Source organism: Setaria italica, chromosome II (genome assembly GCF_000263155.2).
Source record: "Setaria italica strain Yugu1 chromosome II, Setaria_italica_v2.0, whole genome shotgun sequence".
NCBI classification, from domain to species: Eukaryota; Viridiplantae; Streptophyta; class Magnoliopsida; order Poales; family Poaceae; genus Setaria; species Setaria italica.
Window position 1 is genome coordinate 15,193,367 of NC_028451.1, and position 16,725 is coordinate 15,210,091.

General features: G+C 39.9%; 1 protein-coding gene and 1 long non-coding RNA gene across 6 annotated transcripts; one reads left to right on the forward strand and one right to left on the reverse strand.

Annotated features, from left to right (window-relative positions):
* Positions 1-729: 729 nt before the first annotated feature.
* On the reverse strand, positions 730-1,058 carry LOC111256466. Its single transcript, XR_002676567.1, has 2 exons — positions 998-1,058; positions 730-829 (listed from the first exon to the last, which is right to left on the reverse strand). It is a non-coding gene; the product is annotated as an uncharacterized LOC111256466 (long non-coding RNA).
* Positions 1,059-4,333: 3,275 nt separating this feature from the next.
* Positions 4,334-11,946, forward strand: LOC101783572. Of its 5 annotated transcripts, none has more exons than XR_002676329.1 (11): positions 4,334-5,115; positions 5,221-5,352; positions 5,439-5,602; positions 6,373-6,642; positions 6,754-6,881; positions 10,260-10,377; positions 10,652-10,732; positions 10,815-10,902; positions 11,031-11,233; positions 11,332-11,365; positions 11,681-11,946. XR_002676329.1 is itself a non-coding variant. In XM_022824085.1 (11 exons), exons 1-10 carry the CDS (start codon positions 4,530-4,532, stop codon positions 11,329-11,331), a joined length of 1,665 nt encoding a protein of 554 aa, XP_022679820.1. In that variant the 5' UTR covers positions 4,334-4,529; the 3' UTR covers positions 11,332-11,365; positions 11,681-11,946. The 5 variants fall into 5 exon arrangements, 2 of the variants coding, with proteins under 2 accessions (XP_022679820.1, XP_022679821.1); XR_214625.4 differs by lacking the exon at positions 10,260-10,377 and adding an exon at positions 10,441-10,557 and having other exon boundaries at positions 11,031-11,096; positions 11,300-11,365; XM_022824085.1 differs by having other exon boundaries at positions 11,031-11,096; positions 11,300-11,365.
* The last annotated feature ends 4,779 nt before the right edge of the window (positions 11,947-16,725 follow it).

The window sequence follows — 16,725 nt, forward strand, 5'->3', positions numbered from 1 at the left end:
GAGCCATGATTTCTACTACCTAACAATTAGGCTTCATCTCCTCTATTATTCATTTCCTGAAACAAATGTCACACACACTCCAGAGTTTATTAGAAGATATATACAAGTGCCTGAAATCATAACACTATACAAGTTCATTTCTAAAAACTACATCATGATTGCAGCATGGAAATATGTTGTTTACTTTCAATCTTAGTAATGGTTCTCTTTGGAGAGATTGTGCCAGAGAATGCAGGCCGACCAGCAATCACATGCCCATTTGGCTAACAGACAATTGTACTGGCAGCTGGTGGGCATCTTTTAATTAGTCATCTGCACATCTAACATAGGCAATTATGATTTCTTTTCCAACTAATTGTAAGAGGACACAGGGCTCCATTGGTCGGTCCCATTGCCCTTTTAAGCTCTGCCATTGTTGTCCTGATGCTGATGATTATTTGGCTTGTTGCCTGACATAATAATTGCAACATCAACTTTTTGCAAACCGTGGAGTTATGAACTGTAGTTTATTGGGAAAATCTGTGTGCTCTTATATGGCCTGTTGCCTGACATAATAATTGCAACATCAAATTTATGGCCTGCTTGTGTCTGTAACCCGTGTGCTTTTATAGGTTTTTGTTAAATTGGGAAACAAATTGGCAATGTGAATTATGTTTTTTTTTTCAGCACCCAAGCAACCCCTTTTCTCTTCTAAGCGAGACAGTGGGTTGTTGTATTTCTCTCTATTAATTCCGCTTGGTATTAGCCCAATACTCAGCCACAAGTTTAGCAAAGGCTGATTGCTTGTCTTCCAACAGTTTGGCTGGTGTTTCATATTCCAGAAGCTTCCCTGCAAAATTGGAAAATCATCGTGTGTCGTCCATATAGAATAAGCTTTGCAGTGTACTTATAATTATATCATATGGGACATTGATAGTTTACTATCTGCTGGTTGTATGAAGAATGAATAGAATCTTTCTGCAGATGCTACATGATTGAAATATCTTCTATAACATACCGTAGGACAGTACCAGGACCCTGTCACTGTCTGTCACAGTTGGAATCCTGTGAGCTATGGTTATCACCGTGCAACTTGAGTGTCCTGTTGCCATTTACTCATTTATATTTTTAAACTCTTGTAGCTTGCTAGAGAGGACTGCTTGGAGCTTAGACAGGAAGCTAGCGACGAGTATTCTGTTGCTGCTACGACTGCAAGGCCGCCAACAACTAGCAAGGTAAAATTGGTGCCCCCTCTTAATGGATTACTAAAATGACAGATTGTGGGTTGTATGGTCAGTAAACAAGCTTGTAGATTTGTATTTAATTCTACAATACTGTAATCAAATTTTAGATGGAAAAGTCGTCAAAGATTGTGGCAAAATGGGATTCGTTTGCCACGAAAGCTTTCAATGACATTTGTGTGGAAGAAGTACTTGCTTTCAATCGGCCGCAGCAATGTTTGAATGCGGTGGGATATGCAAACCTTATTAGAAAGTTTTATGAGCGTACCAAGAGGCCATACGGTGAGAGTCAAATGAAGAATAGGTGGGATATATTGAAAAAAATGTATACCCAATGGAAGACTTTGAACTTGAGATCAACCGGATTGGGAAAAGATCCTGTTATTGGTTGTATTGTGGCTGACGATGAATGGTGGGAAGAACAAAATAAGGTGAGCCCACTAACAACAATATTACAGATATAGTTCACATACACGTTGTTTGTTTATTTTGGGTTGGAGTATAATAGCATGCTGATGATATTTTACAGGCTATGCCAGGTTGTATCCGGTTCAGAACAGCTCCGCTTGAATATGAGGATCAGATGCGAATCATGTTTGAATCGGTCATTGTTACAAATGAAACTTCATATGTTCCAAGTGGTGATGGAAACGTTGATGTTGATGAACATGATGTTGTTGATGTTGAGGACACCAATGATAGGGAGGCACATAAGGCCCCATCCAGTTCTGAGCGGAGGGCTTCAAAAAGGCCAGCTCCTAGTTCCCCTAAAGGAAAGAAGAAGAAGACTTTTAGGGACCAGTGCATGAAGCGGTTGGTCGATGCATATGAGTTGAAAGCTCAAAGTAGTAAACATTCAGCTACTTCACAGGTTGTTGATCACGTTAGAGATGAGATTGGAAATATGTTGGAGCAAGTCATTAAGGATGGGGCTGAGGAGGGGAGTGATGAACACTTCTATGCCACACAACTTCTTCAAAAAAGGGAGAACCGTGATGTGTTCATTACATTGAAGACACCAAATGGGAGGTTGAATTGGCTGAGGAGGGCTTGGGAGATAAGGAAGAAGCACTAGGGTGTTGCATTAGTGTGCCATTTATCTTTCACTTGTCTTATGTTGTGTGAGACATAATTTAAATTTTCTAAGTATGCTGTGTGAGACTATGAACCTTCTATTAGTTGTGTTGTAACAATAAAAATTCATCTGATGACTTGGTTAGTGCTTTTTGACAGGCTTGCATTTGTTTTGATGAGTACCTCTAGTGCAACTAGTGAATGTGAAGGCAACAGTGATTCTGTTCATACCATGGATGTTGATAAATCTGACGACACTGATGATGATTACATAGTGGCAATGAAGATCTAGGACCATATCGACGCCAACTGCTCCAGGCGGCCACCAACTGAAAGGAGTCATCCACTCCCTCGCCCAGTCAGTGGGTTGAGTTACAACTACAAGATCCAGTGGAGTGCTTTAACATGTTCAGAATGAGGAGGTCAGTTTTCTTAAGCCTTCATGACACTTTGGTTATGAAGTATGGATTGAGATCAAGTAGACAATTTTGTAGCAAGGAAGCACTAGGAATGTTTCTATGGGCTTGTGGTGCACCTCAATCTTTTAGGCAATGCAAGAATAATTTCCATCGCTCATTAGAAACTGTGAGTAGAAAATTTGAAAAGGTTCTTGAATCTATCATGAGATTAGCTGTTGACATTGTGAGGCGTAAGGATCCGCAATTTTCTACTATTCATCCTAAACTACAAGAAGCAAGGTTTTGGCCTCATTTCAAAGATTGCATAGGAGCAATTGATGGTACCCATATACCCGTAACTGTGCCATTAGCTGATCAACCGAAATACATTGGTCGGCATGGGTATCCTTCACAAAACGTCATGGCGGTTTGTGACTTTGATATGCGGTTCACATTTGCTGTCACTGGTTGGCCTGGTTCTGTCCATGATACTCGTGTATTATTGGACACACTTGTCACATACAAGGATCAATTTCCACATCCTCCTGATGGTAAGGACGAGTTATGTTGCAATTTATTTTTTAGGGAATATTTGCTCATTGTGATATAACATATAAATATAACATGCAGGTAAGTACTATCTTGTTGACTCTGGATATCCTAATAGAAAAGGATTTCTTGCACCCTACAAGGGACAGAGGTATCATGTTTCCGAATGGCAGCATGGTCAGCATCCGGTAGGATTGAAAGAAGTGTTTAATCATGCACATTCATCCCTTAGAAATGTGATTGAGCGATCATTTGGAGTTCTAAAGATGAAGTGGCGCATTCTCTTGAATTTGCCCAGTTATCCGGTTAACAAGCAGTCGAAAATTATAGTTGCTTGTATGGCCCTTCACAATTTCATCAGAGATAGTGCCGTACATGACGTGCATTTTGAAGAGGATTTTCAGGAAGATGATGGTAATTCAACCCAACCTAGCACAAATGGTGGGGTGGTGCTTTAGGAGATGACATTGATATGGGTGCATTGCGTGATGCTATTGCTGTCGCTATGGTTTCATGATTCGTTGTTGTACCCATGATGGATGTTTCCATACTAGACCGATCTATCGTATGAATTTCATATTATTGTAATGTAATTTCAATTTAACAAACTCCAAAGGCATTAGAATTATTGTCTTCTCCTCAGATTCACAATAAAAATGAGCTATTATCAGCCTTAGGGGCATTCAGGTCAATTTACCAACCAGGACAGACAATCGACATTAAATAATCAGGATTGCCAAACACCCTGCTTATTCAGACAGCAGCTTATCCAGGCAGCAGGCTTACCAGATAAGCTTGCTTCTCAGATAAGCGAGTTCCAGAAAAGCGTATACAAACAGGGCCATTGTCTCGCTACTGCTCACGGACTCGATTCCAATTGAAGCATGTTAGAATCGAACCGTTTGGAAGGGTTCGCTCGATTTTTTTTTCTTTCAGAATTCACTCGGAATCGTTATCAAGCAAACAGACCTATGCCACCGACCTTGGGAAAAAGAAAATCGGCCCACGGCCGGCCCACCCGAAATTCCGGCTGTTGGTGGACGTGCCTTGTCCGATTCAATGGTGCGAAGTTAACCGGGAGCTTCATATAAACTAAAAAAGAAAAGAAGAAAAGAAAAGAAAAGAAACCCTCGCCGCCGCACCCGTCCTTCCAGCGGCTGTTTCCCCAAATCCGAGCTCCGGCGCCGTCGCTACTATCGCCGTCCAACCGCACCTCCCCCGAATCCTCCTCCTGCCGTCTTCACGCCAGTCGACCGCGTCTGCCGGGCCGATCGATCGAGTCCTAGGCATGCTGCTCCCCCCCGTAGAAGAGGTATCCGGATCCAGGAGGACTCGGTCGAGCGCCAGGCGGCGGCGGCGGCGGCAGCGGCAGCAGCAGCAGCGATCGGAGTGCCAGGAACCCGGGCCTACCCCTTCCGTGCGCCGCCGAGGCGTGCAAGAGCGAAAAAGGAATAGGGCCGGTGGTAGCTGTGATGATGAGAAGGCCTGCAGATTGAAGATTAGGACGTGCGAGGACGCGGCGCTACCACCTGATGCAGCAACTGCAAGGGCACAAGAAGAAGAAGCAAAGGAGGAGTTGGAGGCTGCCTCCTCTGCCCTCTGTGAACCACGCATCTACCAGGAAGTTGTGTACAAGGAAGTTATTGGGTATGATTCCAGTGCTGTGGAGGTCTATTCAGAGACCTTTAGGAAGGAAGAAGATCAAGCAAATGAGGAGGAGGATGCTGTTTCCTCTGCTCCCAGCTCCCCCCTCTGTGAGCCACGCATCCTCCAGGATGGGCATGATTCTAATGGTGTGGGGATCTGCAAGCCTATCGACTTAGAGACCTTCAGGGCATATCGTCAGGCCAAGGCGAAATTTGAAGAGAAATTAGGTTTGCTACACAAGCCTCCTTATTCTCTCTTCTTTTGATTTGTGTTGATGTTGCTTTACAATGTTATATGTTGTTGTCTTCAATGCCTGTTCTATATTCTTGTAGCTCGCAAAATGAAACTGCCCACACTTGATGACAGTATATCTAGCTGTCCTGTGGATGTTGAGTTGCGTCATGCTCAGCAATCAGTTGCAAAGGCTGCCAGAAATCTTGCCTTCGCGCTTTCATCTTCAATTGGTACACAATATTTAGTATTAAGTTGCCTCTTTTACTTAGGTGCATTATATGGCTTGTTGCATGCTAAGTATGCACATGTATATCAGGTGGGAAGCCATTAACTCAATGCTCAGGCTTCTTCATTGGCTGGGATGAGAGCGATGAGAGTCATGAGACTGGTATTATATTGACATCGGCGCATCTAATTTGTTCACAACAACTCTCATTGGATAGCTGGTTGTGCAAAGATGAATATGCACCTGATGCAGAGGTTAGTTATGATAGAAGAAATTACAACCTAATTCATTGGAAGTTATCTAATACTTATTAGAAAATTGATGCATGCATGTTATGTTACTGTATACATATGTGTATATGTTGTTATCCGTCTATTTGAGGAGGATTAGAGCATAAGAAATATGTAGGAAAAGTGCAAGGCAGAGGGTTTAGGACCAGGTGGTGGTGGCTCATGGTGTACAGCCAGTGGAGAGGTAGTAGGTGGCGGAAGGTCCTCTTCTTCCACAGTTAAGCCATAATGTAATACCTTGTTTATGTTGATACTTGATAAACCTAGCCTAGGACCTCCTAACCTCCACGAAACAGAACTATGAACAGTCTAGACTGTCTTGAAGGAGGCAGAGACGTCCGGTGACTGGGGCATGATTTCCAGCATGCTGCAGGTGAATGTGGCGGAAACAACCATGAACCATGGCTGCTGTTGCAATGGTTGGCCCACTGTAATTTCTGATTTTACAAATATTAGCCTGTTGTTTAATTTGTATAGAAGCCACATGGTAGCTGGTGGAGTCTATGTTATTTGGTTGCTGCGATGTTAACCCTTGTTTGCAGTTCACATTAGTTGGTCACACTCAAATTATATATGTAGACTCTTTTTACATGCAGAGTAGGATGTCTTGCTACTAAATTAATGGGTTGTCTTGGACTTCTATAGAAAGTGTGCAGAATATTTTCCCCCTAAAGATCGTTACCCTATGCTATTTTCTTAATGTGATGTCTTACATTCTATAATCATTGTTCCAGGTCACAGTTCACTTTCCAGACAGGACCACTGCAAAAGGCAAATTGTGCTACTACCAAAAGCACTACAATATTGCACTATTCAGAACTAAAGTGAAGCCTTCTCTTCAGCTGCCCTTTTTCAATGACAACGTGAACTGTGGTCAAGAGGTATTCATGCTTGGAAGGGATGAGAATTCAATATTAAAGATTAACCATGGTCAGGTGCAATTTCAGAATCCATGCACTTTTGAGCGGCATCACTTTATGTACACTTATGGTGCAGCCCTGGAGGTACAAAATTGTTACTTTTCTTTTGTCTCGAATTGTTTGTTTATTTTTCTTTTTGTTTCATCCTAGTTTTTGTTCTTATAAATTCAAGTCATTCCTATATGAATGTTCTAGTGTTGTATTGGCGGGCCAATTGTTGATTTCAATGGAGGGATTGTTGGGATGTCCACGCCTGATACTGAAGGATCATTTATACCTACTTCAATTATACTCAGATGCTTTCATCTGTGGAGAAAACATGAGTAAGTTTTTCTTTTCTGTTCATAGTAAAGTCAAATTCACTCATTATTTTTGTCTCTTAGTGTTCAAAGATGAATTATACAATTTCTTTATGTGATGGAAACATGGGAACTAGAATGTACTTGTTGGGATCTCATTTTGCATATAAACTGCCTACAATTCATCATATTTTACATTGAGGTTGTCATTGGCATCGTGACACTTCTAACAATTTCTGCGAAAATATGGCATTTCAAATAACGTTAATTATATTATGAAAGTATGTGTCATTTATCTAGTAACATGAATTTTACATTGTCAATCTACCTAGTTCTTTACATATTAATAATTGATGGTCAACATTTAAAGAAGTTTGATCAGTAGGGATCTTGAAACAATATATATTTTTAGGACACAGCTAATGCACAGCCGTGTGTGGGTTTGATTGTCAGCATGCACAGCAAAAAAAAGCACTTGCAAATCCTGTCCCTAGTTGATTGTGCTCACTTCTGAGTCCATCGTGACACTTCTAACAATTTCTATGAAAATATGGCATTTCAAATTAAGTTAATTAATTATTATAAACGTATGATGAATTTAGTATATGAATTTTACATTGTCAATCTACATAGTTCCTTATATTTGATCAGTAGGGATCTTGAAACAATATATATATATATATATATTTATATATATATATATATATATATATATATATATATATATATATATATATATATATATGTATGGGTTTGACTGTATATATATATATATAAATATATATAGACACTGATATATATTTTTTTATTCTTGTATACATGTTTTTTTATTTGCTATATGCAGAAAAAGACGCAAAACCTGTACTACTAGTAATTGATTATGCCACCTCTGAGTCACCGTTGACCACACCAAATTTAACTAAATTGTGTATATAGCATAGGTAAATATCAGAAGCGTCCCAAATTTGCTTTTCTTACAAACTGGATATGCGTAACATTGCATACTGTATCCAAGAAATTTGCTCCAGTTCAGATCCAATATGCTTCCAGATGAACATTATAAATACAACATAAGTGAATATTTAATTATGGCATGCGCAGTTGTATTCTGTGTAGCATGGATAATTTGCTCATAGCAGCATTGCATATTTTCCTATGAAACTCAAAAACAAAACAATAATGAAAAAAGGTTATGGTATCACTATTGTCCTTTAAGATGGTACCCTTGTCAACAATTGCTTTGTCCCCCCACATTCTACTTTTCTGTGCAGGTTCATGACTTCACCTTTTTCACTGAAATTTTGATTCTCCTTTACACAGAATCTAAACATATTTAGAATTCTGTTGACCATTTTCATGGCCTCCAAAAAGAATAAGCAATAAGCAATTATATTTTGCTTGCCCAGGTTTAGAGAAGTGCCTTGTAATTCACTAGTTCTATTCATCCTCCCTTGTTGAGACGGGTTTCCATGTAGTCTAAGTCCTGATCTGCCCATTTAAAAAAGCAAAGAAATTAGCAAGTAGCTATTGTTTCGAAAGTAGAAAAATACGATATGAAAATAAATAAAGTGCATATTTTTCTCTTGGGCAGCACAGAAGTCAAACAATGCAGAGAGGAAGATAGTGATATTAATATTCAAATTAATTTGTCCTGTGGAGTCATTGAAATCTAAAGATGAAACAATTTTGATAGTGACAATATAGATGTGATTGAACTCCGATTTCATTTCAGTAGGAAGCGAAAATGTGTGAATGATCTAACTGCATTTGTGATATTCATCATGACTGATAATTCATGTGTTCCTAGCACAAAATAGACTTACTCATTGCAATTCCATGTGCGCACAAAAGAAAATAACAAGTTATAAATCAGTGTAAAGTGCACCATTTTACCAGTCGCGTTCACAATTCTCAATTGGAAGTAATAAGAAGCTAGCATGGACTTATAGGTAAAATTCAGGTCTTTAATTCTTTATGAATTTAAGGAGCAACTCTGGCTTAATAAAAAAGCAGATTTGTAGTAACTTGAGTAAATTTATATCAGTTTACGTGAAATCCATATGAGCTCAGAAAAAAAGAATGATAAAACTAATAAGAAAAATTTAAAGATTGCAAGTAGCAAAATCTATTTCAATTTACAAGCAGAACTCAGATGTAAATCTGTTTCAAACTGCCACTGCAAGCTCAGAGAAAATTTGTTTCAATTTAAAAGGAAATTAAATTTATACTTATCAAAAACAGCAATTTATTTTTGACTATTTATGTCTGACTTTGATTGTTGCAATTCATGAAATATTCAAAGGAGCCTTTTCTATTTTTTTTATCTCATTTCTCAAATTGCAAGTGACCAAAACTGCCCTACAGGGCACGGTAGCCTCCTCTTCTGTTCATAACACTTGCATATAGTCCATCTAAGTAGTATTTTAATACATCTTGACAAATTGGCATCACAAGTAGACACATGGACTATTACTCTAGTTCAAGTTCCATTTTAACATTTTAACTAATGTTGGTATAGTGCCCTCTTCTTTGGACAATTGTGTTCACACACAGGCTCATGATGTGCAAGCTGGCGCATATCTGGCACTTGTTTGTTTCTTTTCACCTGATTCACAGCTTGTCTTCTTTCATATTCTCCTTGCTTTTGTTTTTAAGTTGGGTTGCAGCAACTAGAAAAACTCAAGTTTACTTGAGAGCTTGAGGCCAGTGTCAGTCAGTGGTGGAATTGTACCACTTATGCAACTTTGAATCTCTCCATAGAGTAATAGGCATGGAAATATGATTCGGTGTCAAATTTTCTGTGCTTACGAAAAGCTAGGGTGTCATGGCCGCTGAGTCAATATGATGGCAAGGCCTGCACCCAGTTTTTGAAGCCATTTATGCAATAGAAGCAATGAGCAATTTGTTAAAGTGAACATCACCGCTGCACTTAATGATGCTGATCTCCATGATTGACCCAGAGACTGAAAAGGAGTTCAGCTCTCAAATTGAACGAGGCCAATAAAATCCTGTGCATAATATTTGCAATACTGTGCTATAAGACTTATGTATGGATTCCAGTAAAATACCGGTACTCTATTCCATAAGAGTCCTTCCAGCCCATGCAATGGCTTAGCTGAACTAGCGAACAAGAATCTCTGTTATATTCCAAAACGTGGATTCTTTTGGTGATATAAGTTTTATGAGAACTCAATCGGTCTTGGTCACATTAAAAATTATTGATCTGTTTGATAAACAATTGGAATGTGGTCTATTTGAATTTTTTTAGCTTGACTCAAATTTAACAGTTTGGCCAACTATTTTGACCTAATTTGAAATGCAACCAAAATGTTTCATGTAAAATGTCTATATGTTACTACACCTCTCTTGGAAAAAAAAATAGCAAATGAATGTTTGGTATAGGCGCATTCCTCGACCCCACCTCCAGTTGAAGCTTTGCGCCATCCAGTATCTTGATCCAGCTCAGAGTGAGAGGATATTACTCGAATGTGGCATTGATGACGGTCTCATTGTCCAAGAGGTATATATTATTTAGTTTTGTGTAATCACTTTATTTATGTTGTTTTTATGTGTGTTTTCATAGGGTTGCTGATTCTCATGTAAATTATTGGTTAATGGATCAATGGCTGAAAAGAATGGAATTAGAGTTGGGGATGTTATTGAAAGTCTGGATGGAAACTGTATTACTTCTCTGGTTGAGGTGTGCCACAGGTTCCATAGGTTTTTATAAAATTGAGTAAAAAGAAATTATGTTCTTATGACATTATGTTTTTTGTGCCTTTGCTTGTTATCAGTTGGAAATAATGTTGCTGCACTTGTCTCAACAACACCTTGATAGAAGAAATAATAATGATGATTCTGAAATTGATGTTGAGGTAACTACTTTTATGCTTTTTAGTTGGGTCATTTGCTCAATGTTTGTTTCTCACACCCTAATATAATATGTTCACTTTTCAGCTTGGCATATTTCGCACACGCATACGCAAGCGAAGGACCATAAAAATGACACTGAAGTTAACAGATGAGGGAGAAGAAGTTGTTAGAGGTCCTATATCTTTCCTTAAATTTAATATCATGCAAATATGTTAATGGTGCCGAGGAGGATATAGATATACTAATATAATTGTAAATCTTTGCTGTACAATCTCTTCTAAACAGACATTTCTACTGTAGGTTATTACACTATTACTGCTCATAATGCAATTTCTTCCTTGGTGCCACCTGATAAAGTGGATCAAGGCAAGTGATATTTTATTGTGTTTGCATACCATATTTGATATCAATGTGGATTAGCTGCGATGGTTAATGTCCTGCAAGTGTTTTGTGCAATGATGGTTCTTTAGGCATGTTCCTGTTTTTTTATCTCATTTGGAAAGGTAGGTTTTCTTTCATATCCCTACTTCGTATTTTGCCTTTAATTATTGCAATTTTTTTTGGTCTAGGTTATGTTGATATCGGTGCTTGTTCTGCTTAGGTATGCCACTCACCCAAGCTGCTGCCTGCTATAGGTAATGGTCATTTGTTTCTTTGCTATCATGAATCGTATGGGCTCTTATATGTGAGTGTGAGTGTTGGTTATATTTGGTTATATTTCTATATTTTATGATGACTGCACTGTGCAGCATGCACTTTTCTTTAACGTTTCATTTCCATTGCCATCACAGATGAGGTAGTTAACAGAGGACTGTTAGCATGTGGGTAATAAGTAGGCACATGGAAGTAACATGTTTTCATATCAGTCTTCAAATTTTCTGGACTATGATTATGTCACGCTTAATCAATCGAAAATGGAGCATGAGTTAATATTTTATAATTCTTTCCAGGTTAAAAGTTCACATGTTCTCTGAAAGTACTGGTTCTCTCCCGCTCTGGAAGCATGGTTACTCATCCTTGTGAAGCTATGTAAATATATGTATGCAATCCTCTAGTGATTAACTTATTACGCGAATCAGGTCGACTCATGCTGCTATTTGTTAACTAAGTGATGAATTTCAACTGTATTATACCTGGACAAGAAATTGTTGTGAAGATGCAGTTTATGCCCTGAATCTTGGGGATGTGTCATGGGTGCTCCCCTTTGCAAGACTAATTCCTGCAATGTCGATTTAATATACCAGTTGAGTTGTTTTTGACTGATTTTTACTTTCCTAGAACGACATAGAAGAGCTGTGTCATTTTATTAAGAGTACGTAATAACCCTACACATACATACACACTAGATCAGAACATGACAGCAAACCAAGGAGGCAGCCTAAAAGGGTCTTGGAGGCCTGGAGCCCGTTCTGAACAACAAACTACCAAAGAAGAGCTGTCTTCTCTTCTGTTAACAACTGTTAACAACGCTGAAGAAAACACTGAGAGCAGCGTCGTTGAAACATTAAACTATCAAAGAGCAGTTTCTAAATCACCCAAGCTATCAAGACGATCAGAGAATTAAGGCCATGTTGGTGCTGTTTGCCTACCATCTGACTGCATGGCTCCACGAATGGGAGAAACTGACCAAACCAGATCTGGAGTTAGAGGTTGCAGCCCAATTTTCCACAGGACAGAACCATATTCCCTTGAACAACGACACAATAAACCATCAGATGGTTCATAGTTTTAGTTGCTTGATCACATAGCGGACATGACACCATATTCCCTTGAACAACGACACAATAAACCATCAGATGGTTCATAGTTTTAGTTGCTTGATCACGTAGCGGACATGACGCCACGCAAAAGCCAATGTTGCTGGTACTGTAAGTGCTAGGGCCTGGTTGCGGCCTGCCAGGCAGCTCGCTGCCTAGGCAGCACCATCTAACTTAGGCCACCAAAATCTAACGCCTGAGATTGTTGCCTGGACCAGGCAGCTTTTTCAGAGTCCAAATCAAACAAACTCTTAGGGTGGCATACACTAGCGTGGATGGCTAAACACTTGCAGGACTAATGCCACGGGCAACAGCATGCCACTAGTACCATCTCCATGCATAGTTTCACTCGCTATAGCCAAGATTTAACAACGAGATCGGCTGCTTGCTGTCTATCCTTACTAGCTAAAAAGTGGTCAATATCAGCGATATATGTTTCGATTCAAACGATATGTTTCAATTCAAACGGTAGAATGTCATTTAGAGTGGCATACAATTTTATTTTCCACCGTCAAATACAAAAAGGCACTACTAGGAGAATGTCCATGGAGTAGCATAACTTGTGTTTGTGAATAGCAATGGACAAACTGTGTGTTTGAAACAATCTCTTTACAAAGAGCTAGCTCATTTCTCCCTCCTCTCTCGCCCATGTACATAAAGGGAAAAAATATGTAACGCCCCAAAATTAGACTAACGTTCCACGTTCAATTTAGAAAATGCATGGTTTATGATTACAAATCTTAGTTGTTTGCATGACTTTAGAATGCCTAATAGAGCAAGATACGCTGTATATGTTGGAAAGCGTAAAAGGGTTCTAGTTTGATTTGGAGTTTGAATAATTGAGACAAAATGTTGACTTTTTGAACATTAGCTCGGATGGATGATCGGGGACTGTAGATACATAGAGCTTGTCAAAGGCATTCCGTTTTATCTCGTATGCATTACATTCGGAGTTAAGATCATAGTGTTTTAGTATATCAAAGTTTGGATGGATGAGATGGCTCAAAGAACAAAAATAGAAAACATAATCTACTGTGACTTCCCCCACCTCTCTCCCACACTGCCCCCTAATGCCCCCCTCTCCCTCTCCCTCGCATTTCCTTCCTCTCACGAATAGGAGAAAGACATCCTCTCTCCTCTTCCTGCTGCCGCTCCAAGATCAGGGAGAAAGTAGGGGAAAGAAAGGGGGGAAAAATGAGAAAATGGACTCAGGAGAACATGAAGATCAAGAAGATGTGCACATTCAATATTTTCCCCATCTTTGGCTCGTTGCTCTTCAAGGGGAAACCTTAGGTGAGACCCCAAGGACGTCCCTCCCCCTCTTTTGGATGAGATTTAGGGCATGCAATTAGCCTTTTTGTTGGATTAGTGGGAGGATTAGACTTTGATCTTGTAATTAGTCTATGCAGGATGGCACTTTTGGCAATTTCTATTCATCATCAAATTTGACAATGGTACAACACGAATTAATTTTTCCACCTGTAGAATTAATTTTTTGCCACATGGTTTAAGAAATATTGCAGTTTAAAGATAGCTGACTTATTCGGATGAGTTTTTGAACAGTAACAGATTTATTCAGTTTTAAGGCACCTTAGAGGCCAAATCAGTTATTTAAATGAATACCATAATTTTAGAGTTTTTATCAAGCTTTCCATATTGGTATAGAGCATAATTTTCAGTTTGCTAGAAGTCTAGATATGAAATTCTAAAGTGGATTTTTAGCACTCGAGGCTTGTACAATGATTAGTTAATCCTAGTTATTTTTACTGCAAATAGCTATATAAATTTATGGAGAATATAGTTGTGCATTTTATGGTAAAGTTTCATAATTTTTGGATGAGTGGTTTAGTAGATATCAAGGTTTTACCATTGACGGTCAGAATCCAAGACATATTCTATAGTCTGAATTGAACTGAAGATTAGGACAATTTACTTTCTGCATAAAAATAGTTTGACTAGTGAAAGTCGTAGTCTTTTTTTTTAGTTTCTGAAAATGTATTCATTTACTCTAATTGCATTAATTTGTGAATTAAAAGATTAAAAAAAAGAAGCGTTGCTGCTTTTGTAGGATGGTTGTGGCTTTGATTATTTGTACTTTCTTGCATGTTTAACGGTTCCGACATAGGAGTGATATGCCTATTGTTTATATATGTTTGCTTGAGTGCATATACGTACTTAGTTGATGGTGCTAAACAGATGGTATTTCTCTGTATCATGTCTAGTCATGTTGGCATCATTGCTTTGAGGCAAGTAAACATAGATACAGTGGTTTTGCTGCAGAAACCATAAAGTTAACCTCAACTGGGTAGGTTGCTGGGTCTAAACACCGACAATGAATACACCAGTGGGTAGGGACGTGAGCTCGCCGCCGGCGAGCTCTCTGGCGACGGTGACTACACTGCCTTACTTACCTCGACTACGCGCACACACTGGGGGTGTTCCTAGGGTGGATTGGCTAGCGATGGTGGCGAATGACGGAGCGCGGCGGTGCTAGGATTCGTTGCGGCGCACGGCTCAACGATGATGACTCAATGACCATGAGCTAGATCAGGAGCTTTGCCTTGAGCTAAAACACTCGGCGCTCTTCCAAACCAGAGCTCCCGTGGTCAGAGAAAGTAGCTCAACTACGGCAGCCATGGCAGAGGCGTGCGCGGTGGCGCAAGAGCTCCGGCCAACCTGGTCGTGGTCCAGGCAACCAAGCAAGCGCTACACCATCTACAGCTCACGCGTGACACACCCTAACACTCAGACAACGACCAAAACCCCAGCAGCATAGAGCTCCAAGGCAATGGCCTTACAAAAAAGAGAGGGGCTGGCGCACTTGAGGAAGACGGTGGCGGGAAGGTGTTGTGGTGGAAGGGGCTAGACGGTAACTGGTGGAACGGATTCAGGACGTCAAGGCAACTGTGCTGGTGGAGGGAAACAGGCGGTGGTGGTTGGACGGCAGCGGAAATCATCGGCGATAGAGGCGCGGTGAAAAAAACTGGGCGGCAGCGGTAAAACGGATAACCACGGCGGGAGGGAGCGGTACTTATACAATTTTTTACCGCCTCCTCGTCGGTCACCTCCTTCTTGCGTGTCTGCTTCACCCCGCACGCATCGCCGGCGCATGGCACAGTGAAACCGCCCCTGACCATCGGCGGCAAGCAGCTGCGTGGCAGCGCCTTTGCTTTGTTCTTCCCCCTTCGCTCCGATTCCGCCCAAAGTACAAACCAAATTTGCACCAAACTTTCAATTCAAACTCTACAATCTCCTTTAATCAAACTTGTGGAAGATCCATGGAACTTCATTCAATAGATTTGCATATTGGGCAAAGGATCACTCTATCCCTTGAATCGAAGCCCCAAAAATTTGCCCAAGCACTATCTGTCAGTGTTCGATTGAACACGCCATTTAGTTTTGTCAGTTAAGTTTCGAAACAGCACATTGTTTCATCTTGGAGCTCCAATTTAAATATCCAAACCAACTTTTCCTTATCCAAGAGCTACTGTCATTTGTTACCCACAGATTCTACATCCCATTTTGCATGTTATTGTCCAACCTTCTTTTGTAGAAATTTTCTAAAGTTTGAGCTAAATTTGGCCAGTTATCACTATTTTCAGAGTTGAAATGGCAAGTGACATTCAGTTTGTCAGTAACACCAAGACAGGAAGAACTTTCCATCTTTGAACTTCAATTAAATTATGAATCCCTTGATTCCTTTGATCAACAACTGAGCCAAGATGCTCACAGGATATCCAAGTTCATTTGTTGTCCAAAAAGATCCAAAGTTTATATATCAAAGCTCCCAGAAATGAGGCTCAAAGTTGACTACTTGGCAAAATTCTCAGACTTTGGAAATTTTTTGGATTTTGAACAGTATCCCAAGTCAACCAAGTCAACAACTTTGTCTATGTATTTGAGATACTTATGACTTGAATTTGATTCCCAACTTGATTCCACTGAGTTCCAAACACTTTCAACTTATGATTCCATGTTGGATTCAAATTTTTCCAAATTCGACTATTTATTTGAATTTTTGGTCGAATTTCATCCAAATTTGAACTTGACTCATAATACCTTAATTTACTCCAAATTTCATTATTATCATCTTGATGAACTCTCTAAGTCCCAAAACCACTTGGTGTTACATGGGGCGGGCGGACGGCGGGGCGGTGGCGCATGGCCCGATGTCGTTCGGGTACTGTCAGGCTCATGCGCGGCGCCTTGCTGCGGCAGAGAGAAGCCAGCGGGTTGGG

Coding starts and splice junctions, on each gene's coding strand:
- LOC101783572 (XM_022824085.1), top strand. CDS start 4,530: ATGCTGCTCCCCCCCGTAGAAGAGGTATCCGGATCCAGGAGGACTCGG. Junction 5,353..5,438: donor CGCGCTTTCATCTTCAATTG/GTACACAATATT, acceptor CATGTATATCAG/GTGGGAAGCCATTAACTCAA. Junction 10,378..10,651: donor ACGGTCTCATTGTCCAAGAG/GTATATATTATT, acceptor GCTTGTTATCAG/TTGGAAATAATGTTGCTGCA.